Source organism: Gadus morhua, chromosome 15 (assembly GCF_902167405.1).
Source record: "Gadus morhua chromosome 15, gadMor3.0, whole genome shotgun sequence".
NCBI lineage: Eukaryota > Metazoa > Chordata > Actinopteri > Gadiformes > Gadidae > Gadus > Gadus morhua.
In genome coordinates this window covers 18,595,084-18,618,651 of record NC_044062.1, presented here as the reverse complement: position 1 = coordinate 18,618,651, position 23,568 = coordinate 18,595,084, and the positions used below count along the sequence as shown (strand labels likewise).

The 23,568-nt window shown below is 41.7% G+C and overlaps 3 protein-coding genes across 6 annotated transcripts in view; 2 read left to right on the top strand and 1 right to left on the bottom strand.

The window, feature by feature from the left end:
* Positions 1-5,530, bottom strand: part of rgs7a (regulator of G protein signaling 7a) — a 52,803-nt gene extending 47,273 nt beyond the window's left edge. The window contains exons 1-2 of one of the 3 annotated variants that reach the window (XM_030378997.1): positions 5,231-5,530; positions 4,209-4,334 (exon numbers count right to left, since the gene is read on the bottom strand). In XM_030378997.1, coding sequence (XP_030234857.1) covers positions 4,209-4,286 — 78 coding nt within the window. In that variant the 5' untranslated portion in view covers positions 4,287-4,334; positions 5,231-5,530. Of the gene's footprint in view, positions 1-4,208; positions 4,335-5,226 lie in introns of those variants that run through there. The other 2 variants (XM_030378998.1, XM_030378999.1) reach the window with 2 other exon arrangements.
* A 1,855-nt stretch (positions 5,531-7,385) lies between these two features.
* Positions 7,386-10,079, top strand: LOC115560258 (ubiquitin-conjugating enzyme E2 D4). 2 transcript variants are annotated; one of them, XM_030379593.1, is made up of 7 exons: positions 7,386-7,587; positions 8,097-8,160; positions 8,367-8,398; positions 8,648-8,725; positions 8,827-8,932; positions 9,194-9,287; positions 9,556-10,079. In XM_030379593.1, the coding sequence occupies exons 1-7, from the start codon at positions 7,564-7,566 to the stop codon at positions 9,599-9,601; spliced, it is 444 nt and encodes a 147-aa protein (XP_030235453.1). In that variant the 5' UTR covers positions 7,386-7,563; the 3' UTR covers positions 9,602-10,079. The 2 variants fall into 2 exon arrangements, with proteins under 2 accessions (XP_030235453.1, XP_030235452.1); XM_030379592.1 differs by having other exon boundaries at positions 7,395-7,587; positions 8,085-8,160.
* A 1,302-nt stretch (positions 10,080-11,381) lies between these two features.
* bicc1a (BicC family RNA binding protein 1a) overlaps positions 11,382-23,568 on the top strand; it is a 55,513-nt gene continuing 43,326 nt past the window's right edge. Inside the window, exon 1 of the mRNA XM_030379219.1 lies at positions 11,382-11,883. Within this exon, the coding sequence (XP_030235079.1) occupies positions 11,676-11,883 (208 nt within the window). The 5' untranslated portion in view covers positions 11,382-11,675. The remainder of the gene's footprint in view (positions 11,884-23,568) is intronic.

Sequence of the window (23,568 nt, the reverse complement as noted above, 5' to 3'; positions counted from 1 at the left end):
GATAAATATCCAAGGTGTTCTAAGGTGTTGCAGATCAGGATTTGAAATATGCCAGGCTGAAAGTCAATTGCTTTGATTGGCATTCCTGTTTTTCTTTTAGTCTCGATTTTTTTATGCTGGTTTCAAATTAGGTGTGAAATGTCGCCTGGTGAGAGCAATTCGAAAGCAATCTGAGTAAACAGAAGGCAGGTGTGCAAATGGTGTCATAAATGTAAGAGCAGAGTGACAAGTTGTGTGTCGTGTGGCTGCCAATTTACTACACTTTGGGGTCTGGGTCACTTGCTTTTCAGTTTTACTACCCAAAATTGAATTCCTTAGTGAAACACACACATATGAACACAAGCTCTGTTTCTGTCTCTCATTCTGGTTATCACTCACTCTCTCATATCCTTTCTCTCCCTCACTCTATCTCTCTCTCACACAAAAAACACACACACACACACACACACACACACACACACACACAACACACACACACACACACACACACCACACACACACACAACACACCACACACACACACACACACACAAAAGAACACCACACACACACCACACACACCACCACACACACACCCACACACACCACACACACACACCCACACAAAAGAAACACACACACACACACACACACACACACACACACACACACACACACACACACACACTGGTGCTGGATTACTGGTCCACACTGGCTAGAGGGAAGGGAAGATGTTCTCTGCTCATGCCGAGTATATGAGCTTAACCAGGGCTGTTTTTGGACTGCATGAAAAATTCAATACTCTCTTTGCACCGTCGCCCTACATACACATGTGCGTGCAACTGAAAACACACGCACACACACACACACATGCACGGGGGCATTTACGCAAATACTACAATATTATTAATACACTGCACACGTGAGCAGGATTGAAAGGGCAATCACATATAGCATGTTGTGATGCTACAGGGTTGTCGTAGTTTATGATACAAAACCATTGAGGAGCTCACTGGTTTTGAAACACACAATTATAGCAAGCTTGTATCTGTTAACGTTATGGCATGATTACAAAAGCATTATGTATTATTTAACAATCAACATCATCCATATATCTGATGTTAAAAGAAGGGTGTGTGTGCATGTTGATGTGTGTGTTTACGCATCTCTGCACGTTAAATCAATATGTATCATACCCAAATAACGATTGTTTCCACTGTAAGGCCCGTGAGCGCGCTGATTCGCGGGCGCGCGCTGTTATGCTACTGTGCTCGTTTTAATTGGGAACACACATCTCGCCATGCATCTCCACAGCAATCAGGTCAACACCTCGACCCTCCTTCCGTTTTCATAGACACAAATGACAGCTTCCAAGAAACGGGAAGGGGAGGGAATCATAAGTGTGAAGTTGAACACGTCTATGTTCCCTACGGAGGCACTATTAAACTGTTATGCACTATATCCCCACCGGCTGAAAGCGCCTAGGCCTATATTATCAGCTATCATGAAAGCCTTCATAGTGGTACCACATACTAAATCAAATAAATGCAAACTTTATCTTGCATCATATAATATATGTATTTGCTTCATGCTTTTATTCAGAGGGGATAAACTCTTGTATTTCCTTCCGAATTCATGGTCTCATCTGAGTGCGCTGTCCCAAATAAAACTATGAGTTGGATGCGTCTTGGCCAAGCCCTCTCCCTTTGAAAGGCATCTGGGCCAGCAGTCTGCACTGGCAGAGTCCTACAGGATTCACAGCGCTTTCCAATTTCGGTTAAAGCCACTTGAGGGAAACTCTTTTCCCCCTCTCGGTAAATCTGCCGTGCACTTTCCTTCTGAAGTGTATCTGGGTCAATCCATGGAGCCCGACTGGGGCATCTGGGTGGTCAATATGCAAGAAGGGGGGGGTCTGAATGAGTTTGAAAATGATTGTTGGCAGAGATCAAGGTGCTGAAAATCCGAAATTGTGAAGTCAATTGCCCATTAGCCACTCAATGTATTGACCTGGAATCCTTTTTTTTTGTTTATAATGCTGTTGGGTCACTTACTGTGTACGTCTTCACTTGTACCTTTCATCATTAATGGATTTACTGTAAAGGCCTTCTAAGAGTAAAAGCTGCAAAGTGTGGGGAGAAACTGGGGCAGACTGTTCCCATGTTTTTGTCAATTTGCTTGTTTACAAATCATTACCAAAGACTTAGACGATTAAGATTAAAGGCAAGAGATAATTTCGATCAAGACATAGAATCGATCTTAAAAAAAGGGTGGCTACCAAATGGCTTCAAAGGCTCCTCGACCACAGCAGTGCTCTCGGGTACACAAAGACCTCCTAGCTTCCCCTCTATCCAGGCTAAAACGCAACCTCAAATAACCCACTCACTCAGCTGAACCCACCCACCGTTATGTTCTTGATATCTGTTCTGCTCTGCAAACCTTCCTACCCACCTATCGTCAGCAACCCGATTGTCACATTCATAAACCAACAATTTTCCACCCATTTTGTTGTTCAAAATTGTAAAAAAAACGGTGATACGCATTATTGTTTCCACCTGCACGGTTCCCACCAAAGGACAGGACTCCCACGCCAGGCGAGCGCCGCTCCCGTTGTGCAGATGCTGCACAGACGGAGCAGAAGAGTTCTCTCACGGACGACGACAAAGAGAAACCGCGGGGGCAACGACGGAGTCGACGAAGCACCAGGAGAGATCAACCAAACAAGACGAGAAAAATAATCCCTTCCTAGGTGTGTCTGAGACGGGGAGGGGGGGTAGTTAGGATGATGCCACATGACAAACCCTTAACACCCATAAAGCAACGCAACTCCAGCGCTGCTCTGGTGCATTGCAGTTGATGCTTCTTTGATTTTGGGGTGGATACCGTTACCCACAATGCAGTATCACAACACTACTGTTCATTTTTTTTGTAGCACACCCACCACTTGGTTTCCACAGAGACATCCGCATGGCACATCCTTGTGTTTGTGCTTGATTCGCTCATGTGTCACAGCGGCGCCATCGGTCACAGTGGATTGGGGATGGCACCTGATGTAATCCAGGGGAAATATTTACGATTCACCGTGAAAACAGCGGAGAGGCGCACTACCAGACGCAAGGCACATTATAATGAGCAGCGCACATGTCCCAAATGGCTGGGTTTGACCGCCCACAGGGGGCCTCGAAATACAATTACAACAAATGTCATTTGGACATCCAGTAAACCCAAAAAAACAGGGAGAATAAAACAAAAAAATGAAGCAAGTGTTGGATGCGTCCCCACTGACTTTTATGTCATTTACCGTTTGATGCAGTGGGCGGGGGGGGTGGGGGGTGGGGTGGGGGGGGGGGGGGGGGGGGTGGGGGGGGGGGGGGGGGGGGGGGTTGGGGGGGGGGGGGGGGGGGGGGGGTGGGGGGGGGAGAAAGACATTCAACCCCTTCTTGCACATTCATATTCCACACATACACACACATTGGCCCTCTCTGTGTTCTTTTTTCTCTCTCTGTGTTGCTGTGTCTCCGTCTGACAGGCATGAAAGGTAGAAGACTGCACTGCACTGGAGGTCCGTAATGAGCATTGTTTAAAGGCCCATGGCTCCTCTTTGCTCCCATTATTGTCAACCAGTTAAGACTTTAGACTCCAATGTGTCGGGGGGGAACAACCTTGTGATGTAAACCAGGAAATATGCCTGCAATTGTTAGACCGTCAAATGGGGTTTGAGGCATTTGTGTGCGTGTGTGTGTGTGCGTGTGTGTGTGTGTGTGTGTTGTGTGTGTGTGTGTGTGTGTGTGTGTGTGTTGTGTGTGTGTGTGTGTGTGTGTGTGTGGGTGTGTGTGTGTGTGTTTGTGTGTGCGTGTGCATGTCTGTGTTGGTGTATGTGTGTTCCTGGATAATTGTGGTTGTACCATGTGCATGCCTTTACTGTAGCTACATTACAATTGCTTTGGATTGTCATTAAAATGGTGGAATTCACTTGATTTCTCCACCAACCAGGTCAACATCAGAGCACAGTCTTGCACATGTAGAACATCAATCAAAGTCGTGGTCAAGCCACAACATCGTTGTTTGATATGTGCGCAGATACATACATACATACATTCCCATCTGTCCGCCCAGAGATAGCAGGTCTGATGATCTTTACATAGACTCACCTGAATCTCTCCCTCTCACTCACACACAGACGCGCACAAATACAAGCCTGCACACAGCCAATGCATACTTAATGTCCTTACCTTTCTGTACACAATCATGTTGGGCGACTCATCTGCTACCCCATTGGTCCCCTGCCCGACGCTGTTAGTTGGTGCCATGATCCAGGGGGCTAAATCGCCACAGTAAATGTCAGGTTGGTGCTCCTGTTATAGACAGAACAGACGTTAGGGAGCAGCCAAACTATCACAGCGCACCGTGACCTCTCTTCCCTGGCTGACTGGAAACGTGCCCTTTGTCTTATAAGGCCATACAATGGATCGTATGCAATTTGCACCAAAACGACCCGTATGGTAGTCTGATCGGGGCATTTTGACAAGGTCTTGACAAGGACACGTTTTGGGATTGGAAAATTGGCTACATTGGATAAGTTCGAGCACTATGCCAAATGTCATTCATAACAATAGGATTTACATTTTATCTTTGACTGCACAAACTGCAGTGAAGGGTTCGTTGAGTAATAAATTATCATTAATTATATAGTCGTAACTATTTGTTGACATAGAACTATCTGCAGCAATCTTGATGTCAATATGGGACATCGAACACTGGTTTCATCAAACGGTTGTAATTATGAACATACAGTACAACTGGCCTGGGTATGGTGAGGGTCCACTGAAAATTGCAATACATTAACAATCGTTCTCTGTAAAAGAGAGACGGTAGGGCTAAAGAAAACAGCTTTAAACAACCATTCTGTTAACATGCATTTTATGACGTGCGAGGTGGTGGAAATGCCACGCATATTTAGCGTACGTTGGAGGTCTATCATTCTGCATTCACCTTCCCACATCCACGTTCATTTTTTTCCAATGATACATCTATCATACTACATAGCTCGCCCCCTGCAGACAGCCAAGTCATCTCACCTATCTTTTCTAAACATAAGATTCCGTTCACAATCGGTGCTGTAATTTCCAAGCCAGTGTGCACGTCCCAGCAAACGACCGCACTTGTTGTTAGTCCCGCTGTCGTTTTTTTCAGAACCTACGAATTGCATGCAGATAGACAATAGCGAAGCATCGCAAATAGATGGTTTACCTGGAAAAAAAACGTGCAGCCCCGTGGAAGGACTCCTGGTCGCTTTCAGAACCGGTAGCCTATGGCTTTCGTTCAGTGTGTCCACTAGCAGACATAGGAATGCAATGATAATTCATTGGCACGGGGTTGTGGATGTGGCAGCAGGCATTCGATGTAGACCTAAGGTTGGCGATGCTTTTTTCCTCCCTCTCCAAATGATGCGAACAGGCAGCACGGGCGCGGGAACCTACGGCGGGAACGAGCATCGATCGGCAGCCAATCGCGTGTAAAGGAGCTACAACCAATTCTAAGACGTCGACGACGCGACGAAAATACACCACGGTCGTTTGGTTCTCGTCTCGTGTGCATACTGTGACAGGCAGCCTTACATTGTCGTGTCCCACCGGGACGATCAAGAATCCAGGGAGACTTGATCGTACACCATCGTGTCTTATTAAAATTGGAAAACTCAAATGCACAACATCAGTAACGGCTCAGTGCAACCGATCCCCACAGATTCGCTTATAGGTGACTTATGTAGGCTTACTTCTGATATCGGAGTAGCTGCTTCGGATGGGCGATGGGTTTTCTTTGGTGTGTTAGCATGTGATTTCCAAGATCAGAAGATACCTTTTTAACCATGATAAGCCCAGGTGTGTTATTATAACAAACATAAGTGTGGCCTCTTCCAAGAGGCAATTCAAATCAGGCATATGTACTCACTCTCCCCAAAAATATGCTATACCTTATTGGAAATATTAAACACTTTTTAACAAATGGCATAGGCTTCCATTTGGTCGACAACAGCTCATGAGGAGAAGACAAGAGGGTTACTGTTTGATGATATAGGCCTATATGCTTATAATAGCTGTAGGCCTACCATAATCAAGTGAAACTCCTATAGGCATGATCTAGCACAAAGCACAATGACATAATATCTACATTGCGTGACGTACAGCATACTGTAATACTATCCTCACATTAAGGCTACTGAGGCTTCCATCCATCAGGGGGGGGGGGGGGGGGGGGGTATACACACCACATATGTACCTTCATTCAATCCTGAAGATTATGATGCAAATGCATAAGGAGGCCCTTCGTTTTTGCATTTCCTAAAGGCAAGATACGTCAGTCAGAGCCTGTCATGTTCAACCATGGAAGTATCTGTTAGGTCACTGAAGTAATTTGCCTTATCAGCATTTCCAAATACACAACAATTGTGTTCCTGAAACAACAATCGGCTGTTCATTCCCAGGGGATTGGTCCATGAGTCAAGAAACTGAAAATCCATTGATTAGAATCTTTTCCTTTATTATCTTTTTTCCCCTTGTAAATAGTTAAATATTTATTTGGATTTCTCTGTTATATCAAGGTAACAAAACGTTATTTTTTGGCCATTCCTCAGACAAAGCAAAATCATTTCTGACATTTTATAGGCTTAAATTGGATCCGATCAGGTAATAATTAGTCAAGTCGATTTAATCACACTTACAGTCTCAAAGGGCTTCACAGGCCACATTAAATGCCCCCCCTTCCCCCTAAAGGGCAGGAAAAAAACTCCCTAATAATGAAGGAATAAACCTGGAGAAGGAACGGAGAAGGAGCTCCCACCTTCCAGGGATGGTAATGATTGCAGTGGGTGCCATAACAGACTATATATTGGTTGTAGGCCTATAGGAAGCAAAACAGTTTAACAGGTTTCGGAATGCAGGCCTATTATTGTCTGCAATAAATATTTTGTTTTGAATTTAAGCGTCTGTAGATGCATTCAATAAAAGATTAACAGAGCCCAGTTATTACAACAAACATTAAAAGATAAGGGTTGATAAAACAATAAAACAAGGCAAACCTAGACCTATTTAACATTTGAAATGCCTGTGTTTTTTATTTTCCCTTGATCAATGGAAACTGAAACAAAAAATTCCATAACAAATGCGCCCCATATTAGATGTAGGTAATAACGCATATGATCAAATAGAGAGGTGGTTATATTGCGGTTAGGAGGGTTGGGTTTTTTAACAGCCTGGAGGAGTCACCAAGTTTGGACTTGACATGACGGTACAAACTCCTTCAAACCTTTAAAACTACTATTAACCGGTCAAGAACTATAGAGCCATCTAGTGGACTGTACTGCCTGTAGTGTGTTCTTTCCTGTAGCCCTTTAAACGCTGAGCCTCCAAAATAAAACACCAGTTCCCAGAATGCATTAGGCGATGCTTCAGCGCAGAACAAAAGTGGAAACAAAAGACATCTATTTCTCAAACAAATACTATAAACTCCACTCAACACCACCTCCAAGTCGGCCAGCAGCTGACTGACAGCTTCAACATTCAACACCACAGCTTTGAGGGATCCGAAATGGCTTTGAAAAGAATACAGAAGGTGAGTACTTCTCGTATTTACGAAGCTAGCCCGGAACGGCAGAAGACTAAAGCGCAACATTGTTAGCCGGCTTCTTTAGCTTGGTTTGATGATGAAACCGGTCTCAACCAAGACACGGCACACAACCACGCACTTTGTATTGTGCTTTATAGTTTCCTATTTATGCATCCTTCCATTTACATGTATTTCCCATATATTGTTTCCCGGGGTAGTCTCATTTCAGTCTAATTTCAATCTGTTAACTTAAGTTAGCACTCGCTAACAAACTACACAGCCAACATTTTACTTGTGTTGACTTATTTTGGTCGATCCTTTGTCATTTTGGTATTTAATATCACAAGGATAGCTCTCAATGATGTAAGGTTCATGAATTGTTGATGGGATGTTCAACGAAGGGCATTTTCTCTGTTTGGCGGTAGCGGTAGCATCCTGGGTAACGTTAAGCTAACATACATGGTTAATAACCCAATGACTGTCAAATGTGTTTGTGTGTGTTGGTTTTATACCAGGAGCTAAAAGATCTGCAGAGGGATCCCCCCGCACAGTGCTCTGCAGGACCAGTAGGAGAGGACTGTAAGTTACTGGTCACTGTGAATTTAGCACTCATTTAAACAAACTTCCGTTGACACAAAGGGTAACCAACTCATTGGGTTTTTGTTGCATATATATTACAGCCTTGTCCTCTGTCAGATGAGGGACACGTCAATGATCATGTAGGGTGCCATTTGTAATCTAGAAAGTAAAATATAATCGCTGCTTCTTGTGCTTTCTCTTTGCAGTGTTTCATTGGCAAGCCACAATCATGGGACCGGTGAGGCTATGCTTCTAGAGCATTTAGACAATAGTTTTGTATGTCAACCCAAAGCCCCCATCCTGTATAGGCAGGGGAGGAGTCTTTCCACACACTTTCATACTCAAAGATTTCCAGTGCCCTTTTTCTTCAAGTTATTGAGATTCATTCTGTTTGTCTCTGCATTGTTTTGTGAAAGACTAATCCTATTTTTAAATCTCAGTTGGGCGACCTGCGTGGATGTTTAAACTTTGCCCTTTTATCTTTCAGTCGGACAGTCCGTATCAAGGAGGTGTGTTCTTCCTGACTATCCACTTCCCAACGGACTATCCCTTTAAACCACCAAAGGTGAGATTGGTCTCAATCAAACAGATCTGTTTTTCATGCCGTAGATGATGGCAAACCTAATCTCCTATCATGGTGTCCTTGGTATGTCATTCTCTCCTCAGATTGCCTTCACAACAAAGATCTACCACCCGAACATCAACAGCAACGGTAGCATATGTCTGGACATTTTAAGGTCTCAGTGGTCACCTGCACTAACCGTATCAAAGGGTAATGGTTTTTGTTTTGTATTTATTAGGGATCCATTTGAAATGATATATATTTTGATGTTTTGGTACCAAGATCAACTCACTTGGTCAACAAAAGACCAAGTCATCTATTTTCCCTAATATCAAGATATATCACCAATAACTATATTTGTCAATTGGTTATGTGTAAATAATTAACCCCAAAACAGTGGCGTGTCATCCAGTGAAAACGACTCCAACATGTTCCTTATTGTGTTATTTTTGTCTATTTCCCCCCCTACAGTTTTGTTGTCCATATGCTCTTTGCTCTGCGACCCCAATCCGGATGACCCTCTGGTCCCAGACATCGCACACATCTACAAATCAGACAAACCTAGGTGAGTAAGAACATATATGGTTTTGAAATCTAGTAATTTCTATGGTATTATTTCTTCCAGGTCATGCATCTGTGTCTTCAACAGTAGATCCAGAAAAACTCAGGATAAAATGAGAAATGTTCAGTTAAATAATACCATTTCATAGCATGCTTTTTTCATAGTATCATTTATGTATGGTTTAAAGCTTATGTGATGTACCAGAGAGGTTGTATATTTGAATAGTAAGCTGATCACCAGGTTTGATTATTATTATTATTTTCCTCCCCAGGTACAACAAATTAGCAAGAGAATGGACTCAAAAGTATGCAGTGTAAACTACTGTGAAGTCTTAGCACCAATGGAAAGAATTATGACACACTTCTTGCTGGACAAATTCCAAAATGGATGTCCAAAATATCCACACTGGTTGTAAAAAAAGGGGGTTTTCATTAGAAGCACTTTCTCTTTCTGGAAATAACTGGTTTTATTCTTGAATTTTATTATTTTCTTTGTGTGCTATTATGATTATTATGATAATAATACTTATTATTGATGAAACTGCAAAAAATATTGTTTTTATTTTCAGAGAGTTATAATGTATGGTGTCAAACTATACAAATCTATTTTTATTATTTTGCATTAAAAATTAAAGCCCAATGTGCATTACTTGATTTCTATTTTCTTGTGCTAGGGTTAAATTAAGTGAAATGCTGTTATTCAAATTAAGTGTATTTGCTTTTCACACACTGTACATGTTTTTATTTCTATAAACTATGATTGAAATATGGGAAAGTACATTACTATCAACAAAAATGCCTCACCACTGTTTATTTTGCAGACCATTGTCTATTTCTCTGTTTCATAATATTTCATAATAGTGCCTTGGACCTATGTACAATTAATAGTCTTGGATAGTCTTACTTGTAGCATGTTCAAGTGACCACTAGATGGTAGTGTATACCATTTACAAAATATTACCAAACCAATTCAATATTCTATATCTATTTAGACACAAGTTAGAAGTTTTGTTATGTCGTGTTTATAACCTTTTATTTTAGAATGACTGAGGTTTATCTGCCAATGGAGGATCCATTACCTTTTAGCTGTGGGAATAGTATGTGTAAGCTGGGTAGTGTATTGTCCCTGTAGTTTCACAACGGATAGCAACGTATTTGATTTATATGTAAAATTGAATAATGTTGCACAATTTTATGCAGCACAGCTACTATCCTTAAGGGCGAATATATATACAATATTTTATTTAATAACAATTTAGATCAGCCTGATGCACATTCTTCCTTTCTGCTTGTCGGCCTAGACCTAAAACAAGAATAGGTTCCTGCATTAAACATTAGATTAGTGGGTTCTGCACACATAGAATGCGATGTTCACATTGGGTTATGGTTAAAGTATTTTCTTTGATCGTTTCTTGCAGTGAAATAGTATTCCAATATACGTACAGGAAGTTTAATAAATGGTGTTTGCAGGTATTCAGCACAGTAATTTTCCGAACTGGTCCCTAGATTAAAATAGACTATAATACTGCATCTCATTTCACTCATAGCAAACCAATCAATACCATTTGGCTCCCTGTTCTTTGAATATCTTGAGGGAAAAGCTATATAGGGATATGGCTTTCGCTCAAATATTTGAAAGCAGTCTGCATAAAAGCTGTGATTATTTTCAGGCTTTATGGCCTCCAGCCAATACACATTTAAATAAACCAACACGAATCTGCATATACTAATTGGCAATTACCCTCAGTCATCCAATGAAAGGTCCTGCCAGATTTAATGGGCAAGCAGTTCATCCTCATCCTCAACTTGGGCTTGGATGTGGCGATAACAGACCGATCACTTTTCTTTTTTTTGTATAATTTCCCTAGTGTGTCCCATATTTCTCCCCTTCTACAATCATTGTTGTCCTCGGTGAAGCGATAGGGTGAAGCCGTCTATACCTTGAGGCCGAAGCAGGCAACTATACCTCACTAGAAATGTAATTTAACTTCATTGAACAAACTTTTCACAGGACACAATTTAGTCTGAGACAAAAGGGGGAGGCATACCCAGAAAAGCTTATTTTTGGGAGGAGCCGTCATTTTTCCCCCCAAGATGACACGTGAAACTTTCTGGAGAAGTTGGTTGGTAGACTCGCTCTGAAGCTCCAAGCTCACACAACCTCAGTATAGTGGACCCGTCTGAAGTGATCCTTCTGGAGACTGAACATAAGGACTTTCTGAAGTAAACCAGTCTCGTCTTAGGAAAGCTCTCGATCCGCTGCGATGAGCAACACGTCGAAGTAACGGCGTTAATCAAAAAATCCACAACGCAGAAACACATTTTACCTTCGTTCTTTGCTCAACCGAGATTTAAAACGCAGTGGCCACTGGAAACGTTGCTGTGCAGCGCCATGGCTGCCCAGTGCGACACTCTAAGCGGATACTTGCAGCAGCAGCAGCAGCAGCAGTCGGACCAGGGCTCCAACAGCGAGCGCAGCACAGACTCGCCCCCGCCGGGGTCCGAGGACGACCTGCACGCCCCGCACCCGCCGCCGGACCCCGAGTGGACTGAAGAGCGCTTCAGAGTGGACCGCAAGAAACTGGAGATCATGTTGTTAGGTAAAATATATATAAACCGCCAAACTACTACTTCTTCGAGATTATTGGAAAAAAAAACACATAACCTAAATTATTGATTATTTTTTAATTAAAGGATTAATATATTTCTTAAGGGCCAATATATTGGCCCTTATATAATAACTTGCAGTTGTTTAACCATTACCAAGACGTTGCTGTGGTCAGTCAGTCTCTGCAATGTAGTGTCCAAGTGTATGTGATTTTGTCTTAAGTGACAAAATCACTTAAGTGCATGTAGTGAGTGAGTGTCCTCCTGTGTGCACTTGGTACTGTTCTGCTCATAGCGGTAGTAACGCCATTCGAACAAAAGAAGTCGCTAATGTTGATGCGTGCCAGAATGAGCTAAAAAGCAAAACATCAATACAGGCAGCTGCGTCCTTCCTTCACTGATGAACAAAAAAAAAGTATGTCTTTATTTGTTAACTGCCGTTTAATCAGAGACAAAATGGTGAAAAGATCACGTCAAAGCAACAGTTGAGGCTTGCAATTGTAGAACTATCCCAATATGTCCTCGTTATAGACAACAATCTTGGGATGAATGTTTCATGAAAGTGATGAAGGGTGGAAAATGAAGTTATAGGCCTAAAGGACAGAATTGTTCATGCTAGTGTTTTTCCAAGTCCAACCTATACTTTTCACTCACTAAATTAAATGTTGTCATTGATCTACTAGCTTCATTAACCCCAGCCATTGTACTGTATGCCTTGACCTGCTCCACCAAAGGCTGTCATATGGTTTCCTACAGGTAGCAAAGGAAACCATATCAGCATCTCAACATTTGCTCTCTTAAACACAGTGAAAGCATTTAGTTAGACTGGCCATGTGTCTCCAGTGAGAGATGCCTTTTAAAAAGTTAAAAACTTTGTGGTTGTTTTCAACAAAACACAAGCTTGAGATTATTGTGTTGTATAAGTGGACGCTAGGATACTTTATTAACTTATTAACAGAAGACGCTACATCATAATCAGCTGTGGGCGGGGTGGGGGGGGGGGGGGTGCTGGAGTGAAACATGATGATGATGATGATGATGATGATGATGATGATGTTGTAATAACATAAACAAAGATATCAAATCTCGGATCTTCCCAATAAACATGGCCTGGGTAGTACATTTTGACGCAATTATTTAATGAAATAAGGGAAAATATGTCCAGTTGATTTTTACAAGTCCATTAAGCTATCTTTAGTGACCAGTGTTTTCCACTCAAGGTTTTAAAGAAATGTAATGCGCACAAACATTTTTTTGTGTGTCGTGTGCTCTATAAACATCAAACATCCCTTTTAGTAGTCATCCTCCTTAGCCCAGGGTACGGTTGTGGAAGACATTAGCGATGTAGAGTTTCTTGTTACATTTGCTATGGGTGCATTTAGAACATAGTTTCCAAGGTAGAAGCTTTCCTTACTTTTATTAGGAATGGAGGAAAGAAACATTAAAGCTAGCATCGCGATTCTTCTTGTATGTAATGTAAAGATTAATGCAGAATCCTTACTGCTATTTTAGTGTTATGTAAATGAACGGTACCGTCTTACAGAGGGTAGGCCTACTAAAGAGGAATTTGTCCAAAACTCCAACTTCAAACCAATTCCTTAACCACATAAGAGATCAAATTGCACTGAAAAATATTGCTCATGAAAATATTTTTAGGGTGACGATATTCAAAGAATCCGAATTGCATATATCGGCACTCAAAAGTCATTGTTCAATTATATTGTGAGATCCCTGCAGAATCCCGTCCCTACTTTTTACATCTTTTTGACATAGTAGCCTTCCTCCGCTTCTATCCCGGCAGTCCTATGACTGTATATACTGGTTGGTGGCCCACTGCTGCTTCTCCTCACTGCATTCCTCAATGCTCCATGTCATCGTTGCCTCTTCCAGGAAAACAAGTTAACCAAAGGCCGTCCCTAAACCCAACTCCTGGACGTGTGTGTGTGTGTGTGTGTGTGTGTGTGTGTGTGTGTGTGTGTGTGTGTGTGTGTGTGTGTGTGTGTGTGTGTGTGTGTGTGTGTGTGTGTGTGTGTGTGTGTGTGTGTGTGTGTGTGTGTGTGAGACCGATTTCTTTTGGCTAAACAAGTTTTTCTATTTGACATATTTATCAGCTTGACAGAATCAACATCTTGCTTAGGGTTAGGGAGTTAGATTCATCTTTTGACGTGTCCATGCAGTGCTGCGGTGGAACGGCAGTTGAAGCCATTTAGTGTACAGCCTGTCTTGTTAGTACTATACATTTTGGCCAAGAGATCGAAAAATCGGAAATGTGAACCAGATTTCACTTTTGATCAATGCCCTTTGTGGTATCTCTCAGGATGTGTTTGTTTGGAATCTCTGTGGTTCTTATAAGCTTTCTCAATGCAGACCTGATGTGAGTTTAGGACGACTCACCTCACAATTACAGCTATGTGTTGTCTACATGTACCTCGCTATGGTGTTCTACCATGTACTCACTTAACAAGCCTGTTTTTATGTTCCCTATCTGAACTCTGCGTGGTAGGTACATTAACATGGTGTCCTCCACACAGGATATGTTTTGATTCGATTAGACAACTATTTGACATCAAGCTTTTCCCTTAACAATCTGATTCTTTTTTTTTTTGATTGTCTAACTTTGAAAGAAATTCATCTTTAAACCGAACAGTTCACCCAGTAAAAACATTGAGGAAATTGGTTTACGGGAAGTGTTGTTTTTGGTTGAACGTTGTGTTGTGTCTATGAGATTATCTCTGCATTAGCTTCCTCTGCAAGTTTTCTGTAAAAGGGTTCAGCAAAGATACATGGGTGGTTTCCGTGGCCACAAAAACATCCAAATCAAGATGGGCCTTATATTTTAATGTTATGCAAAATGTGATATCATATTATCCAGACATAAATACACAACATTTTGGATATTATCCACAAAAAATGCCTTACAAATGAAGCTCTCTGTAGCAACACAAATGACAAGTCAATGTATAACCACGAACATGAAGACATTTAGCTGGTCAATGATGTCGTGATTAACTTCTCTTAAGGCCTGACACTACCGCTGACAGTCTGACACTAGCTTTTGTTTTGATTTTCCCATTGTTCTTGGAGGGCTTGCTTGGGTGGAATAGAGCGGGAAAATTGTGTGTGTGTGTGTGTGTGTGTGTGTGTGTGTGTGTGTGTGTGTGTGTGTGTGTGTGTGTGTGTGTGTGTGTGTGTGTGTGTGTGTGTGTGTGTGTGTGTGTGTGTGTGTGTGTGTGTGTGTGTGTGTAATTCTTTAATTCTACCGCCTGGAGACCTTGGCAGGGAGCGAGCGCTTGGGGAAGATGTCTAATGGGAGCAGAGGCCAGTGAAAGAACCAGGCCAGGGTGGGAAAACATTAACATTTCACCTATTGTCCCAATTGCTTGCGTTGTGCATCGATGCATGTACCCTGTCTGTTGAGAGTGAGTTAAGATGTTTAAATGGTGTGTGTGTGTGTGTGTGTGTGTGTGTGTGTGTGTGTGTGTGTGTGTGTGTGTGTGTGTGTGTGTGTGTGTGTGTGTGTGTGTGTGTGTGTGTGTGTGTGTGTGTGTGTGTGTGTGTGTGTGTTCTAACAACACGTCTAACAACAACCACACTCTATTACTGGTTAGTTCGGGACCAGAAACAGAAAAAAACACAGAGGTAATATATTACATTACGTTCAGAATTCAATATTGTTCAGGCTGGATAGGAAGATTGTATGCGTCTGACCGATAATTATTATGTTAGGTTTATTTGATAGGGACAGATACAGTGTACATAGACAAACTGAGAACAGCTGTCCGACGCAAGTATATAGTGTTATAGCCTATGCTACTTTGCAACACCCGTCCCTAGAATAGCTTTTGTGATATAACAGACTATTACAGAGAGGTACACAGAGGCTACTGAGTACAGAAAGGTAGAATAAAGCACAAGGTGAAACAAAGGTAAAACTGAGTACATGTCACAATAAAACACATTAGGAGCACCCCAGTTACAAAAAGCTTGAGTTGAGAAAAAGTGTGTTGCTGAATTAACCAGGGTTTGGTAAGTCTTTTAAAAGTGAAGGTGAAGACTGCAGCAAAGTTTTGAATTATCAAGTGGCAAGTTCCTTGACTTTGCTCCTGTCACAGAAAAAGCAGTCTGAATAGTGGATGTTTTGCAGTATTAAACTTCACAGTGGCCACTGGAGGCTGCTCTGGTGGGTCTGCTGCAGCTCTGGTGTCTTTTGATGTATTTACAGAGAGGCTGAGGAGCAAGACCATTCAAACTCAAGCTTTACACAATGGAAAGCAACATTTGCTAAACTAAAAATGTTAACTTCTTTAAAAACGACATGCGGTAATGCTGGTGCCTAATACACGTCATGCATGTAACGTGAACGTGACATGTGTTGGGTATTATTTAATTTTAGGTACTACTCTGTACCAAACCAAATCTTTCGTGAGCTATTAATAACTTCTTAATGTGTTATGTTGTCATGAGTCAGAAAAGCTCTAATTTTTGCTTCTTCGTCACAAATTAATAATTCAAATACAATGAGATGGTACTCTAATTGATAAAGAATAATTGAATAGTGGCCCACAGAAGGCAATACCTAGGTTAAAATAGATGCAAAGTAGATACAAAAATATGTATAAAAGAAGAAATTCCCCCGTTCCCCAGTTGAAATGGGCCACATGTGCTGCCGTGCCTCCTCTTCCTCCCCGGTGCTGAGTCGGGCCTTTAGACAGGAAGTGAATGTCGTGTGGGGAATGTGCTGCAGGCCCTCACCCTCTTTCTGGTTCTCCCCTCTTTTTTCCCCTCCTTCTCCTGCAGTTAAACACTGTGCTGTTGTTCCAGCTTCCAGCAGAGCCCCTCATGGCACATGGCAGTTTTCTTTCCCCGATTTTGAATGTTCATACTTGAATGTTCATACATACACGCACATCTCTGTTCCAGGGCCTGTTGCGCTTAACAAAACACAGGCAATGAAGTACTAAGCAACAGGCCGAAGTGCCTTAGACCACAAGTGGTAATGCAAGAGACTGTTTTTAAACAAGGTGAAAGCATAAAGAATGTACAGCCGTGAAAATATAAATACATCCTGAACATGTTAGCCAGGTACTGTGAAAGGTTTTCCATCACTGAAGAAATGATTTCAGCGTGTGGGACAATACATCAGAACAGACTCCACCCAAAATCCAATTATTTGTATTTATTAAGTGTAACATTCCCCCAAAATATGTGTATAGTGTATTAACATCCAGGATATGGCTTTTAAATGATGTGGTCCTTTTTAGTCGTAAAAGATTAATTCAAAATAACGTGCATATTAAATTTACGCAAAATATCTTTGATTCTAGAACTCAAAAATTCCACCAAAAAAGTATCTGAAATGATTTGAAATGTTGTATCATTTAAACCATTTATGTGCAATTGGGTCTTACTGTACCCATACGTACCCTAAATAGGGAGGCCTTTATTGCAGAGGAAGGAGTGCAGTGTATTGTTTAATATTATGTAATTTAGCACAACATGCAGGCAAAACAACGCACAATGACTAGACTTATTAGCAATACTAAGTGACTTAATGAATTTCCATGTTTGACAATTCCATTTTCCTTGGCACAGTTAAGTTAGTCTCTCTTGCTCGCTCTCTTGTATATATACTTCACTGTAACATACTGATACAATTAAACAGGTCCATTTGACTTTGCTTACAGGATGAATTCCTTCATCTCGGGGCATGAAGATTAAGTTTTCAGGAGCTCTAATACAATTGAGCTCCAGTCTGTGGAAAAACCTGTGATTCATTACTCAAGAAAATAAAAGTAGGGAGTCTTATTTCAACAGTCAGGCTCGTGCTGGAGTACCCTGACCCATTTTGATCTGCTCCTGGAACTGTAAATGGGAATAAATTAATACCCGTTTTTCTACTTCCCTCATTTCTTCTTCTTCTTCTTCTTCTTCTTCTTCTTCTTCTTCTTCTTCTTCTTCTTCTTCTTCTTCTTCTTCTTCTTCTTCTTCTTCTTCTTCTTCTTCTTCTTCACAAAGTTTAGATTTGTACACATTATCTTTATTTATTTATAAATATTTTTCAGTGGGTGCCTCTCCCGCTTGCATTTATGTTCACAGCAAGCTTGATGCACGTCAGTCTTCCCCACCACAGCCCGATCCTACCACGGGCCTTGAGTGTTTATCCTGGGAGAACGTCATTCTTTGATTTGTTGCTATCTTTCATTCAACATCCTAGAGAGTCTGTCTTTGCTTGGGCTGAAACCAAATAATGTAATTCTGTTACGGTTATGTCCGATGGGCAGCCCTTTAAAAATAAATCTAAATTCTCAATTGAGCAGCGGCTCGTAACTATGATTTATCTAACGTGTTGGCGGGGTCGCTTCAGGAGGGAAAGAATTGGCTTCAATGAAACGGTGCCGTGGTAGCTCTCTTAAGCGTTTGTGGGACGGCTATGCTGTGCTATGGTGGGGGAGACGGTTGTACGATGGAGAATGTGAACGATAATGGCAGTGGATTGAGCGGGTGAAATTCCTCATCTGTGAGACTGACTCCCCACAGGGGATCCACTGCAGTAGATACCAGGTAGCAGGAATGCACAGCTCTTGAGCAATCACAATCCAACACTACAGATATCATGCAAACGCCAATATTTTTTGGGGTTTTAGCTGATACACCAGGGATTTACTCAATAGTTGCAGGTTGTTCCCTGATGTACCATTGATTACCAAGGTTGAAAAAGCTTAAGATTGCCTGGAAAATTACTTTTTGAGGATTTCATCCTCAATGATGATTTTTCAGACACACACAGCTTTTTCAATGTTGTTGTAGCGATGGTGTTCATAAACAGATGGAAATCGGTTGAGACAGTTTTCGGCGTGTTGAGTTAGTCACTTTGTCGAGAGGTCTTTGAGTTCAAGCCTTGTGACCTCTGGCTCAGTGAGTCTAGTGTGCCTGATGGCAACATCTGGGACATGGTTTATTTATCTGACATTGGTGTTGCTTGGCAACCTCACTGACGTAGGGTAGCTGTTTTTTGGGGGGAGCAGAGCTAATCCTTACTTCATTGCCACACCACTCAGGTGCCAGAATGTTCTTTAAGACTCTTTGTGTTACCCTCTTGTACTTACATAACTTGAACAGTTTGAAAGAGACTTCATGGATAGAAAGTTAGCACAAATAAATGCAGGAGTAAAATTATTTGTATTGAAGGGAGTCATAGATGAGTCGTTGATGGTGGTTACTCAATGGATACCCTCCTTCTGTACCTATTTATCTAAATGTTGCAAGGAATGTCCAAACCCTGTAAATATCGCTGTCTGGGCTGTTTCAGTCCCAGCTGGTAAGTGGACAGCCTGTCTACGGCAGCAGTATCCACTTCCTTTAAAACCGACTCGCTGATTAGATACAAGTATAACTGCAGTCTTGGCACACCCCTCAAATACGTGGGTTGCGTATATATGTATACAAACATATATACAGAAGAGAGTATTCAGTTGGTATCCTTGTTTAAACGAAGAGACCGTTGCTTGCTGAACTAAGCGTGTTTTTTTCAGGTCACATCCTCAAGCTTCTTGTTGTCTGCGAGGAGATACAGTGGCGTGTCCCAGACATTCATGTTTTTTTTTCACAAGCCTGAAGATCAAGCTTGTGAATAATGAACCATCTCCGGAGCAATTTCTTACAGTTTTTCATCGCCTTTTGGCTTCTAGTGTTGAGACGACCTTCCAAACATGTAGGATTCCTCCATCGGTCGTTAAAAGATCTTTCGGAGTGGTTTTGGTTGTGGGATATGTTTGTAGATGATCTATGATGGATCTATGGAACTTCACTCCATCCAACAAAGCGGGCACGATGCAGGCTGGTGAACAATAGAACTGCACTCGTATGTTTACCGCAGGGTACTGTAGTTTCTGCGTAGACTACTTGTAGTTCTTTCAACCCATGCCAGAGGACCTCTCATTCGTCTGTCACCACTAATCTGCTCATGTTCATAACTGCATGCAAGCGGGCATTGGAAGGAGATTTGATCAACTTCAGTAGTTTCCACAAGAGGTTTTGAAGGCAGAAAAAAAAACATTCCTTCAGCTATTCCGTGTGGCAGGCCAAGGTCAGGATAAATACGCTGACAGATATTTCCTTCTCTGGATGATTTACAGCCTTTTGGCAATTAAACTGTCACAAGCCTTCATTTGTCTTTGTATTAATTTACAAAAGATCTTTTATCACGATAAAAAAAAGTGGATATTTCCTAACTCCTGCCCAGATCTTTTTGGCCCCAAAAAAATGCTTGTTCAAATATGCCCATGTAAATGCTTTGTTGAACCACGCAGACCCAGCCAGCCTTCACTGGTATTGCTGTGATACAAATAATTTCTCAACATGGTTAGTTTTGAGGGATAGGTCCTAAACCACCGTGGCGGTTTTAAGATATAGCTGGTGCCCATTGGACTGCCCTGTGTTTCATCCCTTGGGCTCCAAATTACTTTGCTGCAACATGCCGCAGCAGCTTCACGAGAGCTATAGGTCTTGGAGGTACCACATGTGCAGGGTAAGGACCCTGTCATGGCCCAGACATGTGGTTATGACTCGGGTTGGGCTCGGTTCAAGAATGTATATATCCTAAATAATCATAGCTGATGTTTGTCTCTGTGATATTTGGACATTATGCAGACTGTTTATCAAGAGTTCTGGAAGCCGATTCCAATTGTGAGCATAAGGTCAAATAATTATTTTCACTTTGACTACAGGTTTGTCGCTACTTATTTTCCCATTGGATTTGGTTTTAAGGCAAATCTTTGCTTTGTGCTCTCCAATGCAAACAAAACCTTGATCGAAGGCTCATGTTTACATTCCTCTTTTCCGCTTTCCCCCCTCTTCCAAACAGCAGAACTTCCCCATTAAAGTCACTTTATGCACAAAAAAAATGGATACCAGATGCCAATGCATCCTACAGTGTCACCAACTCCGCTCTTTCTCTCTCATGTTTTACTTTCACTGCCATCACTTTTGTGCGTTGTTGATTGCATTGACAAAATGATTGCCTGGAAAGCATTAGCAGACCAGGCTAATGGGCGTGGATGTCATTAACTGCAGCATCCCCCCTCGCTGATTGCACTGTGTCATTAATAGACACGCTGGAGATCGCTGCACATGAATCTACCCCTTCTGTAAATGTTTTATCGATGGGGGTAAATTACCAACATCGACCGTAACATTTCAAATGTGCTCAAGTGGTGTTGTGTCAAAATGTAGACATGGGTATTTTACAATCTGTCTACACATTGACTCTAATGTCCTCATGTAACCTCTCTACTCTTGCAAACACCATAAAAATATATTGGATAACTTCAGTATCTTCCTCTGATTGGTTCCTCTTTGGTTCGTGGTTAGAGTTCCAAGTTCTGTCTGGGTTAGAGTCCTGGAATCTGGATTGGAGTCCCAGAGAAAGGACCAAGTTCCTTTATGTCGGGTTGGAGTCCCGACGTGGGTTCCAGAGAGACTGTTGATCTGATCTTAAATACATTGCACTTTCAATTTTACTTGCTAAAAAGCCTTTTTAACTTTCAATTTAATTTTCTATTTTTACCAGAAAGATACATGATCTGATACCAGAGAGAAAGTATAAGGGTTACTAGAATCCGGGTTGGAGTCCCAGAGAAAGTACCAAGTTCCTTTAGGTCGGGTTGGAGTCCCGACGCGGATACCAGAGAGACTGTTGATCTGATCTTAAATACATTGCACTTTCTATTTTACTCATTTCTTTGCATATGTTTTCTTTTGCTTATCTATTATTTTATTTTATAGTATGACAATGTATATATGTGAAGCACTTTGAGTCTGCCTTGTGTATGAAAAGTGCTATATAAATAAAGTTGCCTTGCCTTGCCTTGATCAAACGCTGATAACCACTTCACTTCTAGGCATTGGGTCAACAAATTGCTGTGTCGATGAAAAAAACCCATTTCGAGCCCCCTACAACAAGGTTTCATCTCCATGCAATCTGGAGCATGGATCATGTGCATTTCTATGACCAACCACAACCATCACCACAACTAAATGTACCCCTGAATTTTGTGTGTGTGTGTGTGTGTGTTGGTTGGTGTGGTGCGCCTATCTTAGCCAACCTCCCCCAAAACTAAGATTCCCTTCGAGTTCCTCCTACCCCCCTCCCCCGATTCCCCCTCACCCTCCGTCTTCGCCCGGGCCTCGGACCGTGGCTGATGTGCACGGCGGGCCTCAGCCAACAGGATGTTGTGTTGTTAGAGCCATGGCCCCGTAGTGGTTTTGTGTATTAGTTAACTCCTGCCCCACAACAGATTCCTTTCATGTTAGTCACCGAAAATCAAACGATTAGTGTCGGCTGTCTTGACCTAAGTTGTTTCGTCTGTTTGCTCTCGTATCTATGCTCAGGACTGGTGGGTGTACGAGGGGTACATATTTGTGCCCCAGTCAGCAAAAAGCATTTTTGGTCCATGCTTGAACTAAAATATCTTTGCAGTGAAAGGATGTTTGTCATTAGAAAGTTAATTGCTCTGTTTTGTATTCCATTTCATGTCAGCCTGTTGTAATGTTCTTTTGGCAGAAGACGGACATTCCCATTCCAAAATTCTTTTGTTCAGTTAAAAGACAACAAGTTGATGAACATGAATCATCGTTGGATGCACTTATTGTTAGTCCCTCAGGACATAAGCTAAGGTTCACACATGTATATTTTGCTTTTCACACTTTTCTTCAAAGTAAATATCCAGAGAAATTGGTGCATTTAATATCTCAAATTGAATGTAAAAAAATGAGAGTACTGATGTGTGTTTGTTTTGTTTAGGACAGGAAGTGTGGTAAGGTAATACAATTCATTCTTATCATCAAGATTACGCCAGGCCACCCAAGAGATGGACGCTTAAGTCCAGGGCTGTTTGTTCACTACCTATCTTTGTTCTCCCAATATCTTTCATCTATCTCAGGATTTGAAGTTCTGAAACTAGACTGCAAGGAGGAGGTTTGAATCTCTGCTATTCACATACTAATCATACATCCTGCAATTTACAAAGATATCTAAATGTATATTTGCATAGAAAACTTCTAGGGGTTGTAGAGGGGTTGTTTTTAAGCAGGCGGTGCAGTTTCAGTTTGACCATTCTCCATTCCCATTCTTGCGACTAGAGTACCTAATCTAATAGAATGTCAACTGATTACTGTTAATGTACCAGAGTCTAGGGGTTGTCTTCAAGCAAGCGGTGCAGTTTCAGTTTGACCATTCTCCATTCCCATTGTTGCGACTAGTGTACATTTGAATGTCAACTGATTACTGTTAATATACCAGGTCTGTTCAGGCTGTAATCCCAAACATAAGGAAAATGCAATATGTATTATATCTGTGCTTTAGTACTAGCCTGGTCCTACCAGACTCTCGTACCTCATTTCATTTGAACAGAGAGTCTGGACCAACTCAATTGACAAACGTTAACTCACTTGAAGGCGGGTGTCTGAAGTTTAAAACTATTGGATCTGCCCAGAGCCACTCTGGAGCTGCCATAACCAATCGCCAACGTTTGACTGGGAATCACGTTACAGGCTGTAAACCAATCACTGGGCGTGAAGATGTCCGTCCACGGGAGCTGAATTTAACGTCATTGTTCTCAGCCACTACGTTGTTCGCTGATTGGACGCAGAAAATTTGGACGGTGAAAACCCACTAACAT

Excerpts from the sequence above, each read along its gene's own strand:
- LOC115560258 (XM_030379592.1), top strand. The coding sequence starts at position 7,564 with ATGGCTTTGAAAAGAATACAGAAG. Across the intron at positions 7,588-8,084 it reads CTTTGAAAAGAATACAGAAG|GTTTTATACCAGGAGCTAAA; the intron begins GTGAGTACTTCT and ends TTGTGTGTGTTG. Across the intron at positions 8,726-8,826 it reads ATCCCTTTAAACCACCAAAG|ATTGCCTTCACAACAAAGAT; the intron begins GTGAGATTGGTC and ends TTCTCTCCTCAG.